The sequence below is a fragment of the Bos taurus genome, chromosome 29 (genome assembly GCF_002263795.3).
Source record: "Bos taurus isolate L1 Dominette 01449 registration number 42190680 breed Hereford chromosome 29, ARS-UCD2.0, whole genome shotgun sequence".
Classification (NCBI taxonomy): domain Eukaryota; kingdom Metazoa; phylum Chordata; class Mammalia; order Artiodactyla; family Bovidae; genus Bos; species Bos taurus.
The window spans coordinates 9,220,314-9,242,351 of record NC_037356.1 but is presented as its reverse complement, the minus strand read 5'-3'; the positions used below and the strand labels follow the sequence as shown (position 1 = coordinate 9,242,351).

The window sequence follows — 22,038 nt, the reverse complement described above, 5'->3', positions numbered from 1 at the left end:
CTTCTTAGGCAGAAAGCTGGAGACACTGGTAGAAAGATCCTCTTCTATCTATTAATCTTTGGCTTGGCTATTCAAAGAAGTATCTGAGACAGACAGATGGTCCAAGTCTATGGTGCTGGAGTGGAGACCAGAGGACTACTGTTCAAATACTCTGATCCTCCACATACAAACCTGGGATAAACTTGCTGGTTCCTGGTGGACTAAGCTCAGATATTTCAAGTTGAGCAGAGACCTTCACAAAGGGGATACCTTATCTCCCTATTGGAGAGGAAAGGGAACTGAAGTTTTGAAACACAGAACAGTACTGGTGGCAGTCAGTACTTGACACCGGTTCTTCTGGCTATGAACCTTTTCTGCAAATTCACAGACAAAACAAGACAAGACATTTTACAACAAAACAGCCTTTAGTGAAGTACTGCCAAGTTCTAAGGGCTTAAACTCATTTAACCCTCACAGCAATCCCAGGAGACACACAATTATTCTTATTTTACAAAGATGCCATTAAAGTACAAGGATATTACTATACAACTTGCTTACAATTTTTTTTTTTTACAGCAAATAAATGGAGAAGCCAAGTGAAGTTGTAAAGAACTACAAAAAAAAAAAAAATGTCAATAAGTACAAAACAGCTGATTAAAAATCAGTAATTTTCAGCTAACATATAGCAGAAAGCTTTATCAAGAGGTTGCCAACAATGGTCCTTCTAGTCAAAGCTATGGTTTTTCCAGTAGTCATGCATGGATGTGAGAGTTGGACTATAAAGAAAGCTGAGCGCCGAAGAATTAATGCTTTTGAACTGTGGTGTTGGAGAAGACTCTTGAGAGTCCCTTGGACTGCAAGGAGATCCAACCAGACCATCCTAAAGGAAATCAATCCTGAATATTCATTGGAAGGACTGATGCTGAAGCTGAAACTCCAATACTTTGGCCACTTGATGCGAAGAACTGACGCACTGGAAAAAACCCTGATGCTGGTAAAGACTGAAGGTGGGAGGAGAAGGGGATGACAGAGGATGAGATGGTTGGACGGCATCACTGACTCAATGGACGAGTCTGAGTAAGCTCCAGGAGTTGGTGATGGACAGGGAGGCCTGGCATGCTGCAGTCCATGGGGTCGCAAAGAGTCGGACACGACTGAGCAACTGAACTGACTGACTGACTGATAGCAGAAAGAAACTCGGATTTGAATCAGGACTTGGATTTAAATTCCGTCCCTGAGTGCTGTGTGAAGATTTGGGGCTGGTCACTCTGGGCAATTTCCTCGCCCACAAAATGCAGATAATAATAACCAACTCACACGGTTTTTGAAAAGATCCAGAGAAATGATTGTAAAAGCGCAATGTAATCGCTGAAATGTAACACAAACGTGAGCAACACCTGCAGCCTGCTTTGAAACCGCTCATTTGAGTGCGGACCATCAATCCAAAGGGCAAATACCGCGCGCCCCCTTCCCGGAAGCCGACGCAGGGCTTCCTGGGACTTGTAGTCTTAGCCGGAACCGGCCCACCTGTCTAAAGCCCCGGAAGTACTCGTCGCCTGAGAGGCGCTGGTTAGGAAACTGGGGGTTAGAGGTCGCGGAGGCAGAAGGCGTTCCTGCCCCTGTCCTCGTCACTATGTAGCTGAGGGGCAGGAGGCCTGTTCCACGTTCTGGAAGGTTCTTGGGCTCGACCACGGCAGTAGCCCCAGGACTTCTAGTCCTTGGCCTCGGATCCTTGCCGGCCGAGGGGAGTCGCCGCCGCCATGTTCGGCTGCTTGGTGGCGGGCAGGCTGGTGAGGAAAGGGTCGGATGGTCTTAGGAAGGGGGCGACACCCCAAGGGCGAGGCCACTGGGAGTGGGGGTGGGGGTGCGCCGGGTTCGGGGAAGACCCCTTCCATCTGCTTTCCGGCGGAGAGCGTGAGCGTGGAGGCTGGGTTTGCGCCCTTCTTTGCCCCCAGCGCTCTTGACAGTAGTCCCAGTATTCACTGCCTCTTCTTGAGTGTGCCTTACTCTAGGCAGCGCACGCCTTTTGTTCACTGCGCTTCATTTCAGCTTTCTTCGTAGCGCTTTTTTGGCACCCCAAACTTAAGCGGTAACTAGTGAGGTGGTGCTTCTCGTTTTCTTTTGCAGTTGAGGAACTTAAGCTCAGTTGGCAGTATAAATACTCGCCTGAGCTCAGAAAGGGAATTCGAGGTAAATTTGATCTAGCCGGTAGTGTCCAGCCTGTCGAAGGTTAAGATGTTCGGTCAGTGTTTAACTTCTGGGTCCCTTTGGAAGGGTTCTAATAAAAATAGGCTTAACGTAATTTGAAGTTGATTGGTAGAAATTCGTGAAACTTAATCGGGAGCCGTGCCAGTGATGACTCCAAAATGATGTGAGCAGCGAGTTTCCTTATTGCGTAAAAAAGAGATTGCAAAAAAAAAGAGAGAGAGAGAGAGATTGCCTTCCTTGATGAATTGTTAGGTAAATAAGATAAGTAGCTGGAATTGTTGAGGAATAATCTGGAGGGTGAATCTTGCTTGCCTTCGTAGAAACCATTCAGATTCATTTCAGACCTGATTATTTTTTCACCAAGAGTTCTTTTTATGTTTTCTCCCTGCTTTGTTAAATGTTGCAGTTTCTTTGTTAAGTTTTTCATCAATTTGTTTTAAACAATGTAGACTGTACACAGTGTAAGGAACTAGAGAGAGAAATTGGACCTGGCTATCCTCAGAAAATTTGTCTGTCCCTTAAATGGCTGAGAGGTGCCTTTTGGCGCTGGTAGGAGATAACACTGGTGAAAAGTTTGGATTGCATCTGCCCTTGATAGGAAAAATGACCAGCCCACCCGCGGAATCTGAGGATGAATTTCATTAATAAATGACCTTTAAAATGTGTGTGATTTTTCTTGAAGAATAGAAAGGCCCTATGGAATTCGTGTTGTTAACTAATTTGCAGGGAATTTAGTTAGCGCAGTGCCTTTGTCTATTTACTTATTACCTCATCTCTGTAATGGATATCCAGGAGGGGTTCGTTGATGGCAACGTTTTTTCACAGCGTTTGACTCTTAATTCTGCAGTATTTGAACATGTTAATCGAAATAAAGGGTAAAGAGACCTAGAGTACCTCAGCACTTAACAATATTATTCTTTTACTAAAAAAGTCCATCTAATCTAAAATTAGGAAGTCAATTTTCTTTCCTTGAAAACTTTTCTTAAGTAAAAGAGGTCCTTTTTTTTTTACCTCGGGTTGAGGATTAGACTGTCATAATACATATTTACAGAATGTCTGGTGCTTTTGACAGAGTTGGCATTAAATGTTTATTTTGCTTGAGGATTTGTACGTACCATAATTTTACATGCCTTTAAGATTGTGTGCATGCCAAAAACTGATAAAATTGAATTTAATACTAATATGGGCAGTTTGGTTTATGTTCTTTCTTCCTTTGTTTTATTCTCCGTATTTGAACTGAAGGTTAGTAATTTGGGGGTTACAAATATATTTTAGTGAGTAGGCAAAATGACAAATAGGGAATCTGCAAATAATGAGAATTGACAGTAACTACTTATGGATTGCTTACTCATTTTAATTACCTGGAGTTTCTTTACCTTCAAACTAGAAGATAAGGCTTTCATGGTGTGGTGTTTCATTTTTATAACATTTTGAAGCTGTAGTGATTTATTATTTAAATATAGTCTTTCCTAGGCTCTTCTCAAATAATTTAGTCATGTTTTTAAAAGATTGCATTCATTAAATCATTTTAAGCCTAGATATATATTTTTAGGTTTTCTATTAAAGTTAGCACTCTCTGGTGTATTTGGTAATTCCATAATTAGAGTATCAGATTCACCCAGTGTTAGGCTTGGCATGATGACAGTAGTCAACTGTATCTTTTAACAGGGCTTACAGCAACACTAAAAGGGCTATAGTAACTTATCAAACTATTGAACTAAGGTGAGTTTCTTATTTTCTAGGTGCAAACAGCTGCACAGCAAGTGGCAGAGGATAAATTTGTTTTTGACTTGCCTGATTATGAAAATATCAACCATGTGGTGGTTTTTATGCTGGGAACAGTCCCATTTCCTGAAGGAATGGGAGGCTCTGTCTACTTTTCCTATCCTGATTCAAATGGAATGCCAGTATGGCAACTCCTAGGATTTGTCACGAATGGGAAACCAAGTGCCATCTTCAAAATTTCAGGTCTTAAATCTGGTAAGAATAATATATTAAAGTAGTTGCATAGTTAAACTTTTTTCTTAAATAGCATAGCATAGAATATGGCTTTTTCCACTTTTCATTATATTTTTCTGATTGCTAAAATAATATGTAACATTGTTTAAAAAAAAATCAGATGATACACATTTGAAAAATGGTAAGTGAAGGGACCTCATACTCCCATCCTGTGCCCCTGGAGAGAACCAGTCACTGTGATTCTCTCTATATGGTGTATACCTTTATAAAGAGATATTTTTGAGTGAGAGGGTGTTTAATGAATAATGAGAGGAATGTTCTCAAATTTGTAGTATATATACATCAGTGTTTAAACAGGTAAACCGAGTAGACTTGTGTAGGAAATACGAGAGTCCTTTTTTTCTATGAAGATTTTTGAATTCTTAGGTTTGATTACCCCTTCAATGTTGTGTTGGTTTTATTGACATTGCAGATGCTAGATCTTAGAGGGACAAATCTTGTTTACATGCTTGAGGTATTTTGTGTAGAAACTGAAAATAGAACTAGGTACATTTACTCCCAATGGATGTCTGGTTCCTTTGAAAGTCTAGATGAAAAGAAACATGGAAAGTCTTAGATTATAAATATATCTTCTCTTAGAAATAGTCTGTAGAGTCTAAGGAAAAGTCATATTTTAGACAACATGTTTGGACCATTATTTAGACGGTTGAAAAGTAGTTGTGTATGTTTGTATAAAGTGCTTAGAGAATCGGTAAAGGGAGCAACCAAGTAGGCAACCCTTAGTAGGTTGGGGAAAATTTCTGGGCGGAGGTGATATTAAACCCTTTGACAAGATGAGTAGGTGTTTGTCAGGCCTATGAGAGGCCTATTGGGCATTCTTTTCTAGGTGGAGGTAATATGGATATAATGATAAAAGTTTGAAATCGTGGTGTGCTCAGAATGGCACAAGGCATGGGGCATAGGATGCAGGCATGGGTCATGAAAGGCTGAAAAGCTTTTGAATCACACTGACTCATTTGAATTTAATAGGTTAGAAAGGCTGAAAAGCTTTTGAATCACACTGACTCATTTGAATTTAATAGGTTAGCGAGTTTTAACATGCTTTGATCACAGACCTATTGGATAGTGTCAAAAAAGTGTGTAATATAAGCATAGTGAAACACTAAAAAAATTGCATGTACTCTGAAGCCCATGTTTCTCTCGCTCATAAAGACTTGTCCCTGTAGTTGTAGAGGAGCCAGTGAACAATTGAGTAGGAGAATGATAGGGTCAAATTCTGTTTTTACCTTGAGGACTGTGAATAATGAACTGGAGCATTTCTGGTCAGATAATGAACTGTTAGCTGCTGTTATTTATTTAGTTGGATTTCTGTGGGGAGAAATGGGAAAGGGTAATATTTACAGCTAAACATGGTTTAGATTGATGGTAAAGACTAACCTCTAGATTTAAGAAACAACGAATTCCTGCAGTCCTTCTGAGTAGGGGTTCCTTGAGATAATTATTCCTAATCCCTAAGGAAGTGGTTCTTAACATGATTCCCCTACCAGCAGCATCAGCCTGTAAACTTGTTGAAAATGGGGATACGTGATAGGACCCCAGACACACCGAATTACAAGACTTGGCTGGAGTCCAAGTTTTTCAGTAGGTTTCCAAGGTGTTTCTGTTACCTTCTAAAGTTTGACAGTCATTGTCCTAGGACATCCATTGTATGTAGTAAATTAATGCCTCTTGTAATGTGGTATTGGTTCTGAAAACTCTTTGGGAAAATTAAGAAAATGGTCATTCTAAAATCACTTACTGTGACTGTGCATAAAAATAGACACTCTATAAGTAAGAAAAAATATGGACAACCTAGTACTCTGTAGTGAAATCACTGGATGGTAAATATATAGAGAAACTAATAAAGGAACCAGAGAGAGAAGACAAGTCACTTGTAACTGAACAGCAGTTAGTTTAGCAGATTTATCAACAGCATGAATGAAGGTAAAAGTTCTCTAGATTAGTATTTCAAAGTGCCAAGGAAAAATGACATAACCCTCATTGGTTATTGTCATTGTACAGTGAAGGAGAAATGAACGTTTTCAGGTGGAGATGGAGAGTTTGCTACTGACAGACCATTGCTGAAAGAAGTGCTGTAGGTAGTTGAACTTTGATGGAAGGGAACTTTGATGGAAGGAATCCAGAATGTAGAAGAGGATGAAAGACTCAAAGTTAGCAGAGAAATTGGTAAGCATAGACAAATTGGGACAGTTTGATTATATGAAACAATACAGTAAATAAATGCATAAGAAGTGAAGGAGGTAGTAGTCTGAGTAAGCTTTCTGAGGTGCTATTGTTTAGAAAGAGTAATAAAATTGATTCTACTTTTAAGTAGTTCTGTTAAAATTGTAAGGAAAACTTAAAAAAAGGAAAGAAAAAGAAAATGCATTGTATTGAAAACAAAGCTGTGGAAATAATTTCATATATATCAGTTATCAAAATAAATGTAAACAGAATAAACTTACCAGAGAAAGCATGGAGACTCTGGGATGGGATTTCTTTTAAAGACAGCAAACAAATAATTATAGTGATGTTTATCAATAATGCATCTAAAATATTCTAATGCAAGGACCCCCACTCCCCTGAAGCTGTCATAGATGTGTTTAAGAAAAATGAGACTAACACAAAAACATTATCAAGGAATAAGAGGTTCATTCCTTAAGAATGAGATCATCACTAGGAAGGCTTAAATATTTCTAGGAAAAAGTATATGTCATGAATTTGTGTATAATATAAAAGACAACCTCAAATATAGAGAACTTTATAATCGGTATTTTTAACACACTTCTCAATACATCAAGTAAAATAGTAAGGAATGAAAATTTGAATGAAGAATTAACAATCTTGGGATGCTATAGAACCCTGAAACTACTAATTAGATCATACACATTTTTTAAGTACACAGAACATTTATGAAATTTGACCTTACAGCAAGTCATGAAGCAAGTTGTAGCTAATGGGAGATTATCACTGTGCAGCCCACAGTGCAGTCTAATTACAAATCAAAAGATAAAGCATTGTCATGTTTAGAAATTTAAAAATATTTTAAAGTAATTAGGTGGGTTGCAGAAGAAATAACTGTGGAAATTAAACTTCTACAGTCAGTCAGTCACTCTGTTGTGTCCGACTCTTTGTGACTCCATGGACTGTAGCACGCCAGGCCTCTACAGAATAAAACATCACATCCCTTGTGGCTCAGCTGGTGAATAATCCGCCTGCAATGTGGGAGACCTGGGTTCAGTCTCTGGGTTGGGAAGATCCCCTGGAGAAGGGAACGGCTACCCACTCCAGTATTCTGGCTGGAGAATTCCACGGACTGTATAGTCCATGGGGTCGCAAAGAGGCGGACACAACTGGACGAGTCCTTCTTCTTCAAGGTAATACTGAAGAGATTAACTCATAGGCTTAAGTGAGAATATTTGAAAAGAAACGGAAATGAGTGGGCTAAGTGTTTAAGCAAACTAAGAAAGTAGATGCAAAAATGATAGTGCTAAAGAATAGAAATTAATAACAGAAAGCAAAGGAACAGTGGAGGGACTTACTGAAATACAAATCGGATCCTTTGAAAAGACAAATAATGAGCTACTGAAAGGTATATTTAGGGAAAAACACACAGTGTTTTTGAAAATGTGAAAATGGAGACGTAACTATAACTTTAATACAGTTTAGTAAAATTTACAAGAAATTTTATGCCAGTACATTTGAGAACAGTAAAGGAACATATAAAATTGGCTATATTCTAGAAAAATACACTAAACTGACTCAAATTTAAATCATGATGAGATAAAATATCAAAAAAAATTAAAATGAGCAATTAAAAATATACCTTTCCCTTCTACATACCACTATCAGACTGAAAGGGTTAAAAAGTTCAGTTACACCTTTATGAAACAGATTGTTTATATCTTATGTGTTAGAGAACAGGAGAAGAGGCAGTTACCCAGTTTAGATTTTGAAGCTAATAAAACCGCTTTATCAAAAAGGACAAGGAAAATATGAAAGAGGAAATTTGGCCTAAGCCAGTTTATTTATTTGGATATTTATATCTATGTACATATGAAAGTTACAAAGTGAATTCAATAAGGTATCTTTATTTTTAAAACTTGTCATTATGGCACATTTAAGATGTATAAAAACACTTCAGTATTCTTGCCAGGAGAATCCCGTGGACAGAGAAGCCTGGAGGGCTATAGTCTGGGGGGGTGCAAAGTGTTGGATATGACTGAGTGCACCACACACAGTTCAGCTAACCTGCATATATTTAAAGTGTACCTTTTGATCAATTTTGATATATGTTTACACCTGTAAAACCATTACCACAATCAAGATAATGAATATATCCATCACCCCTAAAAGTTTCCTAGTGCTCCTTTGTAATCCCCTCTCCTATCTCCCCTTCTACCCCAGGAAACTACTGATCTGCTTTCTGTCACTGTAATGTTTCATTTTCTAGAGTTTTCTTTCAGTCAGGACAAAGACTTTTTCAGTCATCCACATTGTAGAGTAACTTGTCACAATAGTAATTCGTTGCTATTTATTGCTGGGTAGTTGTCTGGTATACCACCATTGTGTATCCATTCACTTGTTGATGGACATTTGGATTGTTTCAGTTTTTGGCTTATAAAAGTAAAACTGCTGTGAACATTTGTGTGTAAGTCTGTATGGACATACGGTTTCATTTCTGTTAGCCAGGTAGCTCAGTGGTAAAGAATCTGCCTGCCAGTGCAGGAGATGCAAGAGGTGCAGGTTCGATCCCTGGGTCAGTAAGATCCCTTGGAATAGGAAAGGCAACCCACTCTGATATTCTTGACTGGAGAATTCCATGGAGAGAGGAGCCTGGTGGGCTACAGTCCATGGGGTGGTGAAGAGTTGGACACAACTGAGCGTGTACACACAATACAATACAGATAAATACCTAGGAGTGGAATGACTGGATCATAGGGTACTTCTGTGCTAACTTTTTAAGAAACTGCCAGACTATTTTGCAGCATGATTACTGTTTTACATTTTAGTCTGTAGTGTTTGAAAGTTCTAGTTCCTCCCTGGCCTTGTCCACACATGATCAGTGTTAGGCCTTCTATTTTTTCAGGCTCCAAAATCACTGCAGATGGTGATTGCAGCCATGAAATTAAAAGACACTTACTCCTTGGAAGCAAAGTTATGACCAACCTAGATAGCATATTCAAAAGCAGAGACATTACTTTGCCAACAGAGGTACATCTAGTCAAGGCTATGGTTTTTCCTGTGGTCATGTACAGATGTGAGAGTTGGACTGTGAAGAAAGCTGAGCGCCGAAGAATTGATGCTTTTGTACTGTGGTGCTGGAGAAGACTCTTGAGAGTCCCTTGGACTGCAAGGAGATCCAACCAGTCCATTCTAAAGGAGATCAGTCCTGGGTGTTCATTGGAAGGACTGATGCTGAAGCTGAAACTCCAATGCTTTGGCCACCTCATGCGAAGAGTTGACTCATTGGAAAAGACTCTGATGCTGGGAGGGATTGGGGGCCGGAGGAGAAGGGGACGACAGAGGATGAGATGGCTGGATGGCATCACCAACTCGATGGTCATGAGTTTGGGTGAACTCCGGGAGTTGGTGATGGACAGGGAGGCCTGGTGTGCTGCGATTCATGGGGTCGCAAAGAATCAGACACAACTGAGCGACTGAACTGAACTGAGCTGAATAGTTGTATAATGGTATCCCATTAGGTTTTAAGTTTGCATTTCCTTGATGACTAGTGATATGAGCATTTTTTCAAGTGCTTATTTGCTGTCTCTGTATCTTCCTTGAAGTGTTTGTTCAAATCTGTTTTTGTTTTTTTATAGATGGGGTTGTTTTCATATTATTGAGTTTTGAGAGTTCTGTGTATATTCTTGACACAAGTTATTTATGAGATGTGATTTGAAATTTTTTTTCTGGTTTTTGGTTTGTCTCTTTACAGCATAAGTTGATGGGTTTTTTTGTTTTTGTTTTGTTTACAGATATCTTATTTAATGATTTGTTCCTTTGCATCTTTTTAAAAAATTTACTTGATTGATTTACATAGAGCATGTTTTTAATTTTGGTAAAGTTAGTTTTTTCAATTTTTTCTATTCTGGATTGTGGTTTTGGTGTTGCCTCTAAGAAATCTTTGCCTAATGTGAGGTTATAAAAATTTTGTCCTAGATGTTTTTAGTTTTAGATTTTACATTTATATCTGGGATCCAACTTGAATAAATTTCTGTATGTAGTGCAAAGTACAGATTGAAATTCAATTTTTTTTATTTTGGCAAGTGCATATCTAACCATTCCAACACCTTTTGTTAAAAAGTGGAAGGAATGACATTTTTCTGCATTCATCTCACTTGGGAGCTCTCAAACTGCTCCATTTTAAGGTAAAGCATAAACTAGTGAATATTTATATTTGTTTGTACAAATATGTATTGATTTAAAAAGGAAAGAGAAATGGAAATAGATACTGTTATATAGTTTGTTTAAACAAATCACTAGTTGGAAAACATGCTAGAAGATTACATGGATACTGGTAAATGTTAATAGTAATAAGCAGCCTAAGTGGAGAAGCAGCTAACTTGGGGTAAGAGAGAGAGAACAGTTTCGGTTTGGGTGTGAAGAGCCTTTGGAACTTGATGCGTGTGTGTGTGTTTGTGCATGTGTGTGCGTGCGTGGTCAGTTGTGTACAGCTCTTTATGACCCCAGGGACTGTAGCCTCCCAGGCTCCTTTGTCCATGGGATTTCCCAGGCAAGAATATAGGAGTGGGTTGCCATTTCCTACTTGGTAGCAATGCCTTAAACAAAGTGGTGGGTTTTGTTTGTATAGCAATAGGCTAGGAGAAGGCAATGGCACCCCACTCCAGTACTCTTGCCTGGAAAATCCCAAGGACGGAGGAGCCTCATAGGCTGTAGTTCAGGGGGTCGCTAAGAGTCGGACACGACTAAGTGACTTCACTTTCACTTTTCACTTTCCTGCATTGGAGAAGGAAATGGCAACCCACTCCAGTGTTCTTGCCTGGAGCATCCCAGGGACGGGGGAGCCTGGTGGGCTGCTGTCTATGGGATCGCACAGAGTCGGACACGACTGAGGTGACTTAGCAGTAGCGGTAGCAGTAGGCTAGTAGTCAACCAACTGTTAACCTTTGCATAGCTGGAAAATGCAGACTTACTTTATACCCAGATTCACGCATTGATTAAGGTTAATATTGGCCGTCATCTAGTACACCAGGACCCTTGGTTGTTTTTGAAGACATATTAATTATTAATGGTCAATTGTTGTCACCTTACCCTCACTTCTCTTTGCTCTGTGCCAGCATTTTGAGTTGGAAAGGGATTCAGTGTCTCTTTTTCGTTTATGATCATCACTATATTCCCTGAAGGAGATGCCTTGCGAATAGTGAAAATTGCTTTCTCCTGTCATGCTTTTATTGTCTTCGGCTATCTTTTCCCCTTTTCTCTTGTGACACACAAAAGGTTGAGGGGCAGTGGACATATATTCAGAGATCATAAAAACCCAGACATTTCCTTATTGTGTTATCTCATCCAGTGTAGAGAAAATTCAGCAATCAAAAATTAGTTAATATAATTGCTTTAACCAATTACAGTAATTAGTCAATAGTAATTAGTCAGTGATATTATGATTTCTGTTTGAAATTAAACAGTCCAAAACACAATCCCAAAATAATACCTAATCCATTTCAGGAAAATGGATTTATTTCCATTTTGATAATACAAATAGTTCTTTTACTCTCCTGTCTTTTAAAAAATACATTATTTCTCATCATTTCCAGAACTATAACATGGCTTTTGATAGTTTTAGTTATGAAAACAGAATGAAATTTCAAGGCAATATTTGTACTGAGTAAAGCAGAATGTTTTATTAAAGAGAAATAAAGCAGCTTAAAATACATAGAGACTTGGTGATTATCATAGTTTCATTGAGTTAGACAAGGCTGTGGTCACTGTGATCAGTTTGGTTAGTTTTCTGTGATTGTGGTTTTCATTCTGTCTGCCCTCTGATGGAGAAGGATAAGAGGCTTACGGAAGCTTCCTGATGGGAGAGACTGACTGAGGGGGAAACTGGGTCTTGTTCTGATTGGCGGGGCCATGCTCAGTAAATCTTTAATCCAATTTTCTGTTGATGGGTGGGGCTGTGTTCCCTTCCTGTTGTTTGACTTGAGACCAAACTATGGTGGAGGTAATGAAGATAATGGCAACCTCCTTCAAAAGGTCCCATGCACACACTGCCGCACTCAGCGCCCCCGACCCTGCAGCAGGCCACCGTCGACCCATGCCTCTGCTGGAGACTCCTGGATACACGGGCAAGTCTGGGTCAGTCGTTTGTGAAAAGATCAGTTTTCATTCCAATTGCAAAGAAAGGAAATGCCAAAGAATGTTCAAACTACTGCACAATTGCACTCATCTCACACACTAGCAAAGTAATGCTCAAAATTCTCCAGGCCAGGCTTCAACAGTACATGAACTCTGTGAACTTCCAGATGTTCAAGCTGGATTTAGAAAAGGCAGAGGAACCAGAGATCAAATTGCCAACATCTGTTGGATCATCGAAAAAGCAAAGTGAGTTCCAGAGAAACAACTACTTTTGCTTTACTGACTATGCCAAAGCCTTTGACTGTGTGGATCACAACAAGCTGGAAAATTCTTAAAGAGATGGGAATACCAGACCACCTGACCTGTTTCCTGAGAAATCTGTATGCAGGTCAAGAAGGAACAGTTAGAACTGGACATGGAACAACAGACTGGTTCCAACAGTATTGGAAAGGAGTACATCAAAAGGCTGTATATTGTCACCCTGCTTATTTAACTTATTTGCAGAGTACATCATGTGAAATGCTGGGCTGGATGAAGCACAAGCTGGATTCAAGATTGCTGGGAGAAATATCAATCACCTCAGATATGCAGATGATACCACCCTTATGGCAGAAAATGAAGAAGAACTAAATAGCCTCTTGATGGAAGTGAAAGAGGAGAGTGAAAAAGTTAGCTTAAAACTCAGCATACAGAAAACTAAGACGATGGCACCAGTCCCATCACTTGGCAAATAGATGGGGAAACAATGAAAACAGTGAGAGAAGACTGTTTTCTTGGGCTTCAAAATCACTGCAGATGGTGACTGCAGCCATGATATGAAAACACACTTGGTCCTTAGAAGAAAAGCTATGACCAACCTAGACAGTATATTAAAAAGCAGAGACATTACTTTGCCGACAAATGTCCATCTAGTCAAGGCTATGGTTTTTCCAGTAGTTGTGTGGACATGAGAGTTGGACGGTAAAGAAAGCTGAGCACCGAAGAATTGATGCTTTTGAACTCTGGTATTGGAGAAGACTCTTGAGAGTCCCTTGGACTGCAAAGAGATCCAACCAATCCATCCTAAAGGAAATCAGTCCTGAATATTCATTGAAAGGACTGATGTTGAAGGTGAAACTCCAATACTTTGGGCACCTGATGTGAAGAACTGACTCATTGGAAAAGACCCAGATGCTGGGAAAGATTGAAGGTAGAAGGAGAAGGGTCCATCAGAGGATGAGATGGTTGGATGGCATCACTGACTAGATGGACATGAGTTTGGGTAAACTCCAGGAGTTGGTGATGGACAGGGAGGCCTGGCATGCTGCTGTTCATGGGGTCACAAAGAGTCAGACACGACTGAGTGACTGAACTGAACTGAGTGATTATCAGCATTAGACAAATGATAAAATGCTGTGGTGGTTCTTTGCTAGTATGTTTGGAAAAGTACTTTTTGGGTGTTTAAAATATTAGAATTCTTAATTTATGCAGAAAAGATTAGACTTTTATATTTGGGAATTGTGTATTACTGCAATTTAAAAATAGGTAGACTTGTAATGGATTTATTTTTTTGAAGCTTTGAGATGCCTTTTATAAACTTTATTACATTGAGCAAATCTAGCTAATTAGCACAGCAGGGTGGAAGAGAGACTTGTTGAAGTAACTTTAGGCAATTGTGATTGAACTGAGAATTTATTAAAGAATCTAGCAGAATTTTTTGGAGTAAGGAGGATAGTTCAAATGAAGCAGATTTCATGTTAAACTTTGGTAGTGTTTGCGGTTCTCTTCTGGATGATGAACAGATTTCTTAATTTTGCATTGAAAGATTTTGGTTGGAGAATGTGAGGAGCAGAGGGCTCTGTTGAGAGAATTTCAGTGGATAGGGGATCTTAAAACCAGTTACTGTGAGTTTTATTTTGATAGAAGATTCTTTGTGACTCTTGGGTTCTGAAAAGGAGTTTACACAATGAATACATTTTTTAGGCTGATGCTGGAACAATCTGAGATAATGATTGAGAATTAGTATGGGACTAAACTCTTAAAATGTAGAAGGGAAGGTTTGATATTAAACGAGAAGAAACTGCCCTTCTTTCTTTCTTCTTTCATGGGATCTAGAAATCCTTAAAATAGTAAATAAATAAAAGGCACAAGCTTAGGAAATACAGTTTGGTGGTTAGAGAATTGGGAAAGTTTAAATCAGTCTTGCAATTTTTATCTTTAGATACACTGTGCTTGGTGTTTAGTGTGGAAGAGACATTGAATTAAAAACTTAGTAAAAATTAAGAAATACTGGGAGTATTACATAAAGAAATTGTTTGGTTTATAGGAATTATATGCAAACTCGGATCAGCACATAAAAGGGAGTATTGACAAAAATAAAATTTGTGTGGAACTTAGATTTTAAAAAGTAGTTAGCTATGGGCACTATAGGTCTTTTGCTGTATTATAATTTTTAATTATTAAAAAACTTGGGAAGTATACTAGAAATTGCTTTAGACATTTCCATTAAACAAATTACAGAAGAAAAATACTTGCTTTTGTAAAAACTCTGGTGTATATGTACTTCATCCTTAGCACATACACTTCAAATTGATGACTGCTTTCGTTTAGGTCTCCATATCTGTGTGTGAATATTAAAACCACTCCAAGACAGTATTCATAGGAAGCAGATTAGTGACCTGAGATAATTGAAAATGGCTCAGTGGAAGATTAGCCTGGAGCATGAGCTTGAAGCATGACTAGATTTGGTTGGGATGGAAGTGGGAGGATGGGAAGTTGATTGCATAAGGAGGTCAGCAAAGTTATGAAAGCAGTAGTGTACACCACACCTTCAAGTGACGGGAGGAGACTTTTAAAGGTAGCATGATAGACTTCTACTTGGGAAGTCTCAGATGGGGATGCAGTAAGGTTTAAAGGTAAAGTGAGGCTGTTGTGGGATGGTTATACCATGTGGGGTTTTCATTTTTTTTTTTCCTCTGGTAGGAAAGTGTTTGAGCAGGAGAATGATATTTTAAAAAATGATGTTTTAGGAAAATCATTGTCTGGGATGGCTTGGAAAATTTTGTTGAGATTAGAGCCAGAGCAGCCAATTAGGAAGATTTTATGATGTCGAAAGAATGAAGGAAAGGGTAACATTGAATATCTGCTCATGCAGTGCATTGTCCTGGGCTTTCGTGTGTATTATCTCATTATTCTTTAACAACAACATTTAGAGGTGGATATTATTAGCCTCTGGCTTTCAAGAGACTGGATGTCAGAGAAATTAAATATTTCACTTAGAAATACTGTTAACTTTTAGGCAACAATTGTATGTTATGCAGTACCAAAATAATATTTAACTAATCCACTTTGATTAGTTATGCAGTCCATGGGGTCACAAAGAGTTGGACACGACTGAGCGACTGAACTGAACTGAGTCCTCATTGATGGAAATTTGGATTATTTCCGTTTTTTAAAAATTGTTTATAGCAATGCTACAATCAACATTCTTACATATATTTTTGTACATATTTTTTAGCACTATATTTCTGTAGAAGAAACACCTACAAGTGGAACTGAATTCCTGGATTAAAATGGCGTTTTAAATAAATATGTAGGAGGCCTGGAAAAAGTGTACTGGGTGTGGATAACGGATCATTATTGTCTTGGCGGTTGTTAGAGAATCATAAGAAAGGTAGTTGGTACTACAGAAAACTAATAGAGCATATCCTTGCCAAGTATAATAAAAGAATAAGCCATGGAATTTTAGAATAGAAGGTCCTAGAAATAATTTCATCCAATCCTTAAATTTACTGTTGAGACACTTGAGATCTAGAAAGTTTCAAGAGAGTTTCTAAAATTGAGCAGGGATTAGAATCAAGATACCCAGATTTTTATTCACTATTCTAAATGATATAGATCTTTTCACTTTCCAAAGTAAATTTAAGTAGAAACCTACATTCACATTCCTATGCATTGTTTTATATGTATATATAGTTCATATGTTTATAACTGCTATTTTCTGCCATTTTCACTTAATATTATTTCATGTGGAATTAAATTTTTATGAAACTTTGATGTGCTAAAAAGTATTTACTGTTGAATCTTCTCCTCTCTCTCTCTTTTTTTTTTTTAACCCTCCTTTTCCACCAGTCAGGTACTATAGAGTGAGAAACAGACACACTCTGGTCTTTAGATGGGCTGAAGTGGAAACACAGGATGAGATTTTCATGTGTTTTAAAACAAAAGATGATATGCATTAAAAGGTTTTCAGAAACATGGATGTGAAGTGTATGGTCCTTTTTTCCCTATTTGTTTAAAATAGTAGTATAGAATTACATTTTGTTGATAGGTTATAGTTTACCTATTTATTGTTTACCTTTTTGGCTTTTTCTTGCCCCTCAAATTACTTTAGATTTCCAGTTATTATTGGTATGCTGTGCTGTGCTTAGTTGCTCAGTTGTGTCCGATTCTTTGCGACCCCACGGGCTTTAGCCTATATCCTGCCAGGCTCTTCTGTCCATGGGATTCTCCAGACAAGGATACTAGAGTGGGTTGCCATTCCCTCCTCCAGGGAATCTTTGCAACCCAGGGATTGAACCCAGGTCTCCCACATTGCGGGTGGATTCTTTACTGTCTGAGCCACCAGGGAAACCCAAAAATACTGGAGTGGGTGACCTATTCCTTCTCCAGGGAAACTTGCCAACACAGGAATTGAACCAGGGTCTGCTGCATTACAGGTGGATTCTTTACCAGCTGAGCCACTAGGGAAGCCCTTATTACTGATATATAGAAGTACAATTGTTTAAAAAACAAACAAACAAAAAAAAACAACAAAAAAAAAACCAGGCTTTTTTAAAGAGCAGTTTTAGGTTTATAACAAAATTGAGAGGGAGGTACATAGATTGCTCATATACCCCTGCTCCCACACATGCTTAGGTCTGTCCTATTATCAGCATCATTAACCAAAATGCTTTTTTCTTTTAACCTACATTGATGCATCATAATCACCCGAAGTCCACAGTTTACCTTAGAGTTCACTCTTACAGGCTTGGACACATGTTTACGGATATATATCTATAATTATAATGTCATATAGAGTATTTTCACTGCTCTGAAAAATCTTTTGTGCTCTGCCTATGTACCACATTGCCTCACCTCCCCACCGGCAGCCACTGACTTTTTTAAATTGTCTCTAGGTTTGTCTGTTTCAGAATGTCATATAGTTGGCATTATACAAGTGAAATCTTTTCATGCAGATTGGCTTCTTTTGCTTAGTAATAGGCGTTTAAATATAGTTTTTTCATGTCTTTTCATCACTTGATAGCTTATTTTATTTTTAGTGCTAAGTAATACTGCATTAGGGCTTCCCAGGTGGCTAAGTGGTAAATAATCAGCTTGCCAGTGCAGGAGATGCAGGTTCAGTCCCTGGGTGGGGAAGAGCCCCTGGAGGAGTGCATGGAAACCCTCTCCAGTATTCTTGCCTGGAGAATGCCATAGACAGAGGAGCTTGGTGGGCTACAGTCCATGGGGTTGCAAAGAGTCAGACATGACTGAGCACGCATGCGATATTGTCTTGTCTGGATGTACTGTAGTTTATAGTTTCACCTCAGATCAGATCAGATCAGATCAGTCGCTCAGTCGTGTCCGACTCTTTGCGACCCCATGAATCGCAGCACGCCAGGCCTCCCTGTCCATCACCAACTCCTGGAGTTCACTCAGACTCAGGTCCATCGAGTCAGTGATGGCATCCAGCCATCTCATCCTCTGTCGTCCCCTTCTCCTCCGGCCCCCAATCCCTCCCAGCATCAGAGTCTTTTCCAATGAGTCAACTCTTTGCATGAGGTGGCCAAAGTACTGGAGTTCAGCTTTAGCATCATTCCCTCCAAAGAAATCCTAGGGCTGATCTCTTTCAGAATGGACTGGTTGGATCTCCTTGCAGTCCAAGGGACTCTCAAGAGTCTTCTCCAACACCACAGTTCAAAAGCATCAATTCTTCGGCGCTCAGCCTTCTTTACAGTCCAACTCTCACATCCATACATGACCACAGGAAAAACCATAGCCTTGAGTAGACGAACCTTTGTTGGCAAAGTAATGTCTCTGCTTTTGAATCTGCTGTCTAGGTTGGTCATAACTTTCCTTCCAAGGGGTAAGCATCTTTTAATTTCATGGCTGCAGTCACCATCTGTAGTGATTTTGGAGCCCAGAAAAATAAAGTCTGCCACTGTTTCCACTGTTTCCCCATCTATTTCCCGTGAAGTGATGGGACCGGATGCCATGATCTTCGTTTTCTGAATGTTGAGCTTTAAGCCAACTTTTTCACTCTCCACTTTCACTTTCATCAAGAGGCTTTTGAGTTCCTCTTCACTTTCTGCCGTAAGGGTGGTGTCATCTGCATATCTGAGGTTATTGATATTTCTCCCAGCAATCTTGATTCCAGCTTGTGTTTCTTCCAGTCCAGCGTTTCTCATGATGTACTCTGCATATAAGTTAAATAAACAGGGTGACAGTATACAGCCTTGATGAATTCCTTTTCCTATTTGGAACCAGTCTGTTGTTCCATGTCCAGTTCTAACTGTTGCTTCCTGACCTGCATACAAATTTCTCAAGAGGCAGATCAGGTGGTCTGGTATTCCCATCTCTTGAAGAATTTTCCACAGTTTATTGTGCTACTGAATGTTATTTTGATTGCTTTCAAATTTGGGCAGTTATGAACAAAGCTACTGTAAATATTCATGTGTAGATTTTTGTATGTTATTTTGATTGCTTTCAAATTTGGGCAGTTATGAATAAAGCTACTGTAAATATTCATGTGTAGATTTTTGTGTATATAGACATTTTCAACTCCTTTGAATACTAAGAAGCATGAATGCTGGATATTATGGTAAGAGTATGTTTGATTTTGTGAGAAACTGCCGCATTCTCTTCCACGTGGCTGCACCAGTTTTCATTTCCACCAGCAGTATATGAGTGCCTGTTGCTCCACGTACTTGCCAGCATTTGGTGGTGTCATATGATTGGTTGTTTATTGACTTTGTATATTGAAGGATGAAGGAAAGGTTAGCACGTTGAGTATCTTGCTAAAATCCCTTTATTAATAGTTCTGGTTGTATCCTAAAATTTTCAATATAGATGATCATAACATCAATGAAAAAGACTTCTTACTGCTAACTTTTATGCCTTTTACTTCCTTTTTATTGGCTATTACATTGTCCAATCCTTTGAACACCATATTGAATAGGAGCAGTAAGAGGGCAGTGGGGCAAGAAAAAGAAAAGTTGTAACACTCTTCTCTATTCTTCCTCCTTTTGTTTTATGAGTGTCCAAGATTGATAATGAATCGATCCTCTAATCAATATGAAATACCCTGTCTCTCTGGTAATGTTTCTTAAAAAGTCTTCTTAAAGTAATGTCTTAATGTCTACTTTGTCTAAAATTTATAGTTTCTCCAGCTTTCTTAAGATTAGTGTTCACATGCAATGTTTTTCTGTATTTTTATCTTTGATATAAATCTTTGTCTCTTGTAAATAGTATATAGTTAGGTGTGCTTGTTTTTTAGCCTCTTACTATCTCTGCCTTTTAAATAAGGCGGTTAGACCATCAGTACTTAATGTTACTGATATGGTTAGGTTTAAATTTTTATCTGCTAGTTGTTTTTCCTCCTTTTTTGGGAAGGAGGTCTTTTGGATTGAGTATTCTTAAAATTCATATTTCTTCCACTGTTTTTGTTTATACCTTTGTATTTTCTCAGTGGTTCCTCTAGGAATTATGATACGTGTTGTTAACTTTTGACACTGTACCATGAGTTAATACTAACAAAATAAAATCTGTATTTGACAACTCTGAACCTGAATTTGGTCATTTTTTTTAGGGTGTCATCTCCACTTTTCATTGCTATGTTAGCCCACTTAGTGAAATTCTGAATATGACAACAAAAACTTTATGGCAAAAATCACATTTCAGAAAAAGCAAAATCACATTTTGGTGATTTATTTTAAATTAAGGATATTTACCTCCATTCTCATTATCTTCATACTGAAGTTCACCATTGCAACTCTTAGTAGCATGTGAGAGAGTCAGATATGGATAATAGGAAGCCAAAAGATCTATGATAAATACTCTACATTATATTTTTTCCCCAAAATTCAGAATTTTCACACCCTTAGAGTTGAATACAGAGACAAAGGATTATCTGCTCACCTTTGCTCTGGACTGAATCCGGTCCAGAGAAGCATTTCATGGTCGGGTCCAGGTTGTACTGGGGATTTTCTCACTGGGCTGCATCCCTGATTTTCTTAATGAGGTTTTTTGGGAGATAGACTACTTTGTCATGTGTGTCCATCTCCTTGACCCAAAAGGTATCTGTAATTAGAGTTAGAAATTTACTTACCACATACATGTAAGTATTTATAGTTGTACAGTATAATGATTATCAGATCTCACAGTACTTTTTGAATATTTTTTACGTTACTTTTGGAAAGCTTTTCTTCAAATGTCTTATATGAGTTCTGAAGTTGGTATCTAGCCTTAGTAGTGTTTATTAAACTGTAAGATGCACCAAAAAACTCAGCATTCATATAGTAGTCAACTGAGTGCTGGTGTTCACTTGTTGCAAACATCTGTTAAAACTTGTAATATATGAATAATGAAATCCATGTAATGTTGACTTTAAGAAGTTTTGGTTCATACTATATAAAGAACATGAGTACAGTATCTTTTAAGATTTAAAATTCTCGTTCTGAACTTGGAAGGTGAAAACAGTTTCTCTTACCAAAAATATGTAACTGAAAAATTTTATATTATGCATATTTATATGTGTTTATATGCATATGTCTGTCAAAGGTAAATATTTGTCGAGCTCATATACTATTTGAAGAGTTTGTTTAAGCCACATCTACATATTCTTTCATACACGTGCTTAAGTTCAACTTAAAACCTTCCTTTTTTCTGTAGGTTAACTATTTTAAAGTGTTTCGAGATACAATGAGGAAGTGGCTCAGTGCCTCAGTCAGGGAGAATCCCAGTGACATCTGCAGTGGAGAATGATGTGGAGAATGGGAAGCAGAAGAGGCCAAGATTGGAAGAGCAGGTGGGGAGCAGGGCACTAGGTCAGACAGAATAAGAACACTGACGTGGAGCTGAAATGTTTTACATTGTGTCTTTAGCACTTTAATATGTGATTGTACTTAACAGAATAAGAAATTGCTGATTAACTCACCTGTGGTATAAAGAGGAATTATATATTTATGTGAATAAAATAGAGTCATGAAGGTGTTAGAGCTTTTTAGAATACTCCGATGAGAGAGAAGGCTGGTATTTTGTGTTTCACACACCTCAACTAGGCACCTTATCATGGGGCTTTACCTTTTTTCTTTTTTGGCTAGGGCCCTGCTGTGAGATAGTGTTTGGAATGAAATTCTGAAAGAATCATTTCTGATACTTAAAAAACATTTTTTTTTGCAGTAGGGATTTTTAAAATTTATTTTTAATTGGAGTATGATTGCTTTACAATGTTGTATTGGTTTGTGCCATTCATCAACATGAATCAGCCATAGGTATGTGCAGTAAGAGATTTAA

The 22,038-nt window shown here is 38.3% G+C and overlaps 1 protein-coding gene across 1 annotated transcript in view; it reads left to right on the top strand.

Annotated features, from left to right (window-relative positions):
- The first annotated feature begins 1,537 nt into the window (after window positions 1-1,537).
- Window positions 1,538-22,038, top strand: part of HIKESHI (heat shock protein nuclear import factor hikeshi) — a 37,315-nt gene continuing 16,814 nt past the window's right edge. The window contains 2 exon segments of the mRNA NM_001034226.2: window positions 1,538-1,769; window positions 3,930-4,167. Coding sequence (NP_001029398.1) covers window positions 1,740-1,769; window positions 3,930-4,167 — 268 coding nt within the window. The 5' untranslated portion in view covers window positions 1,538-1,739.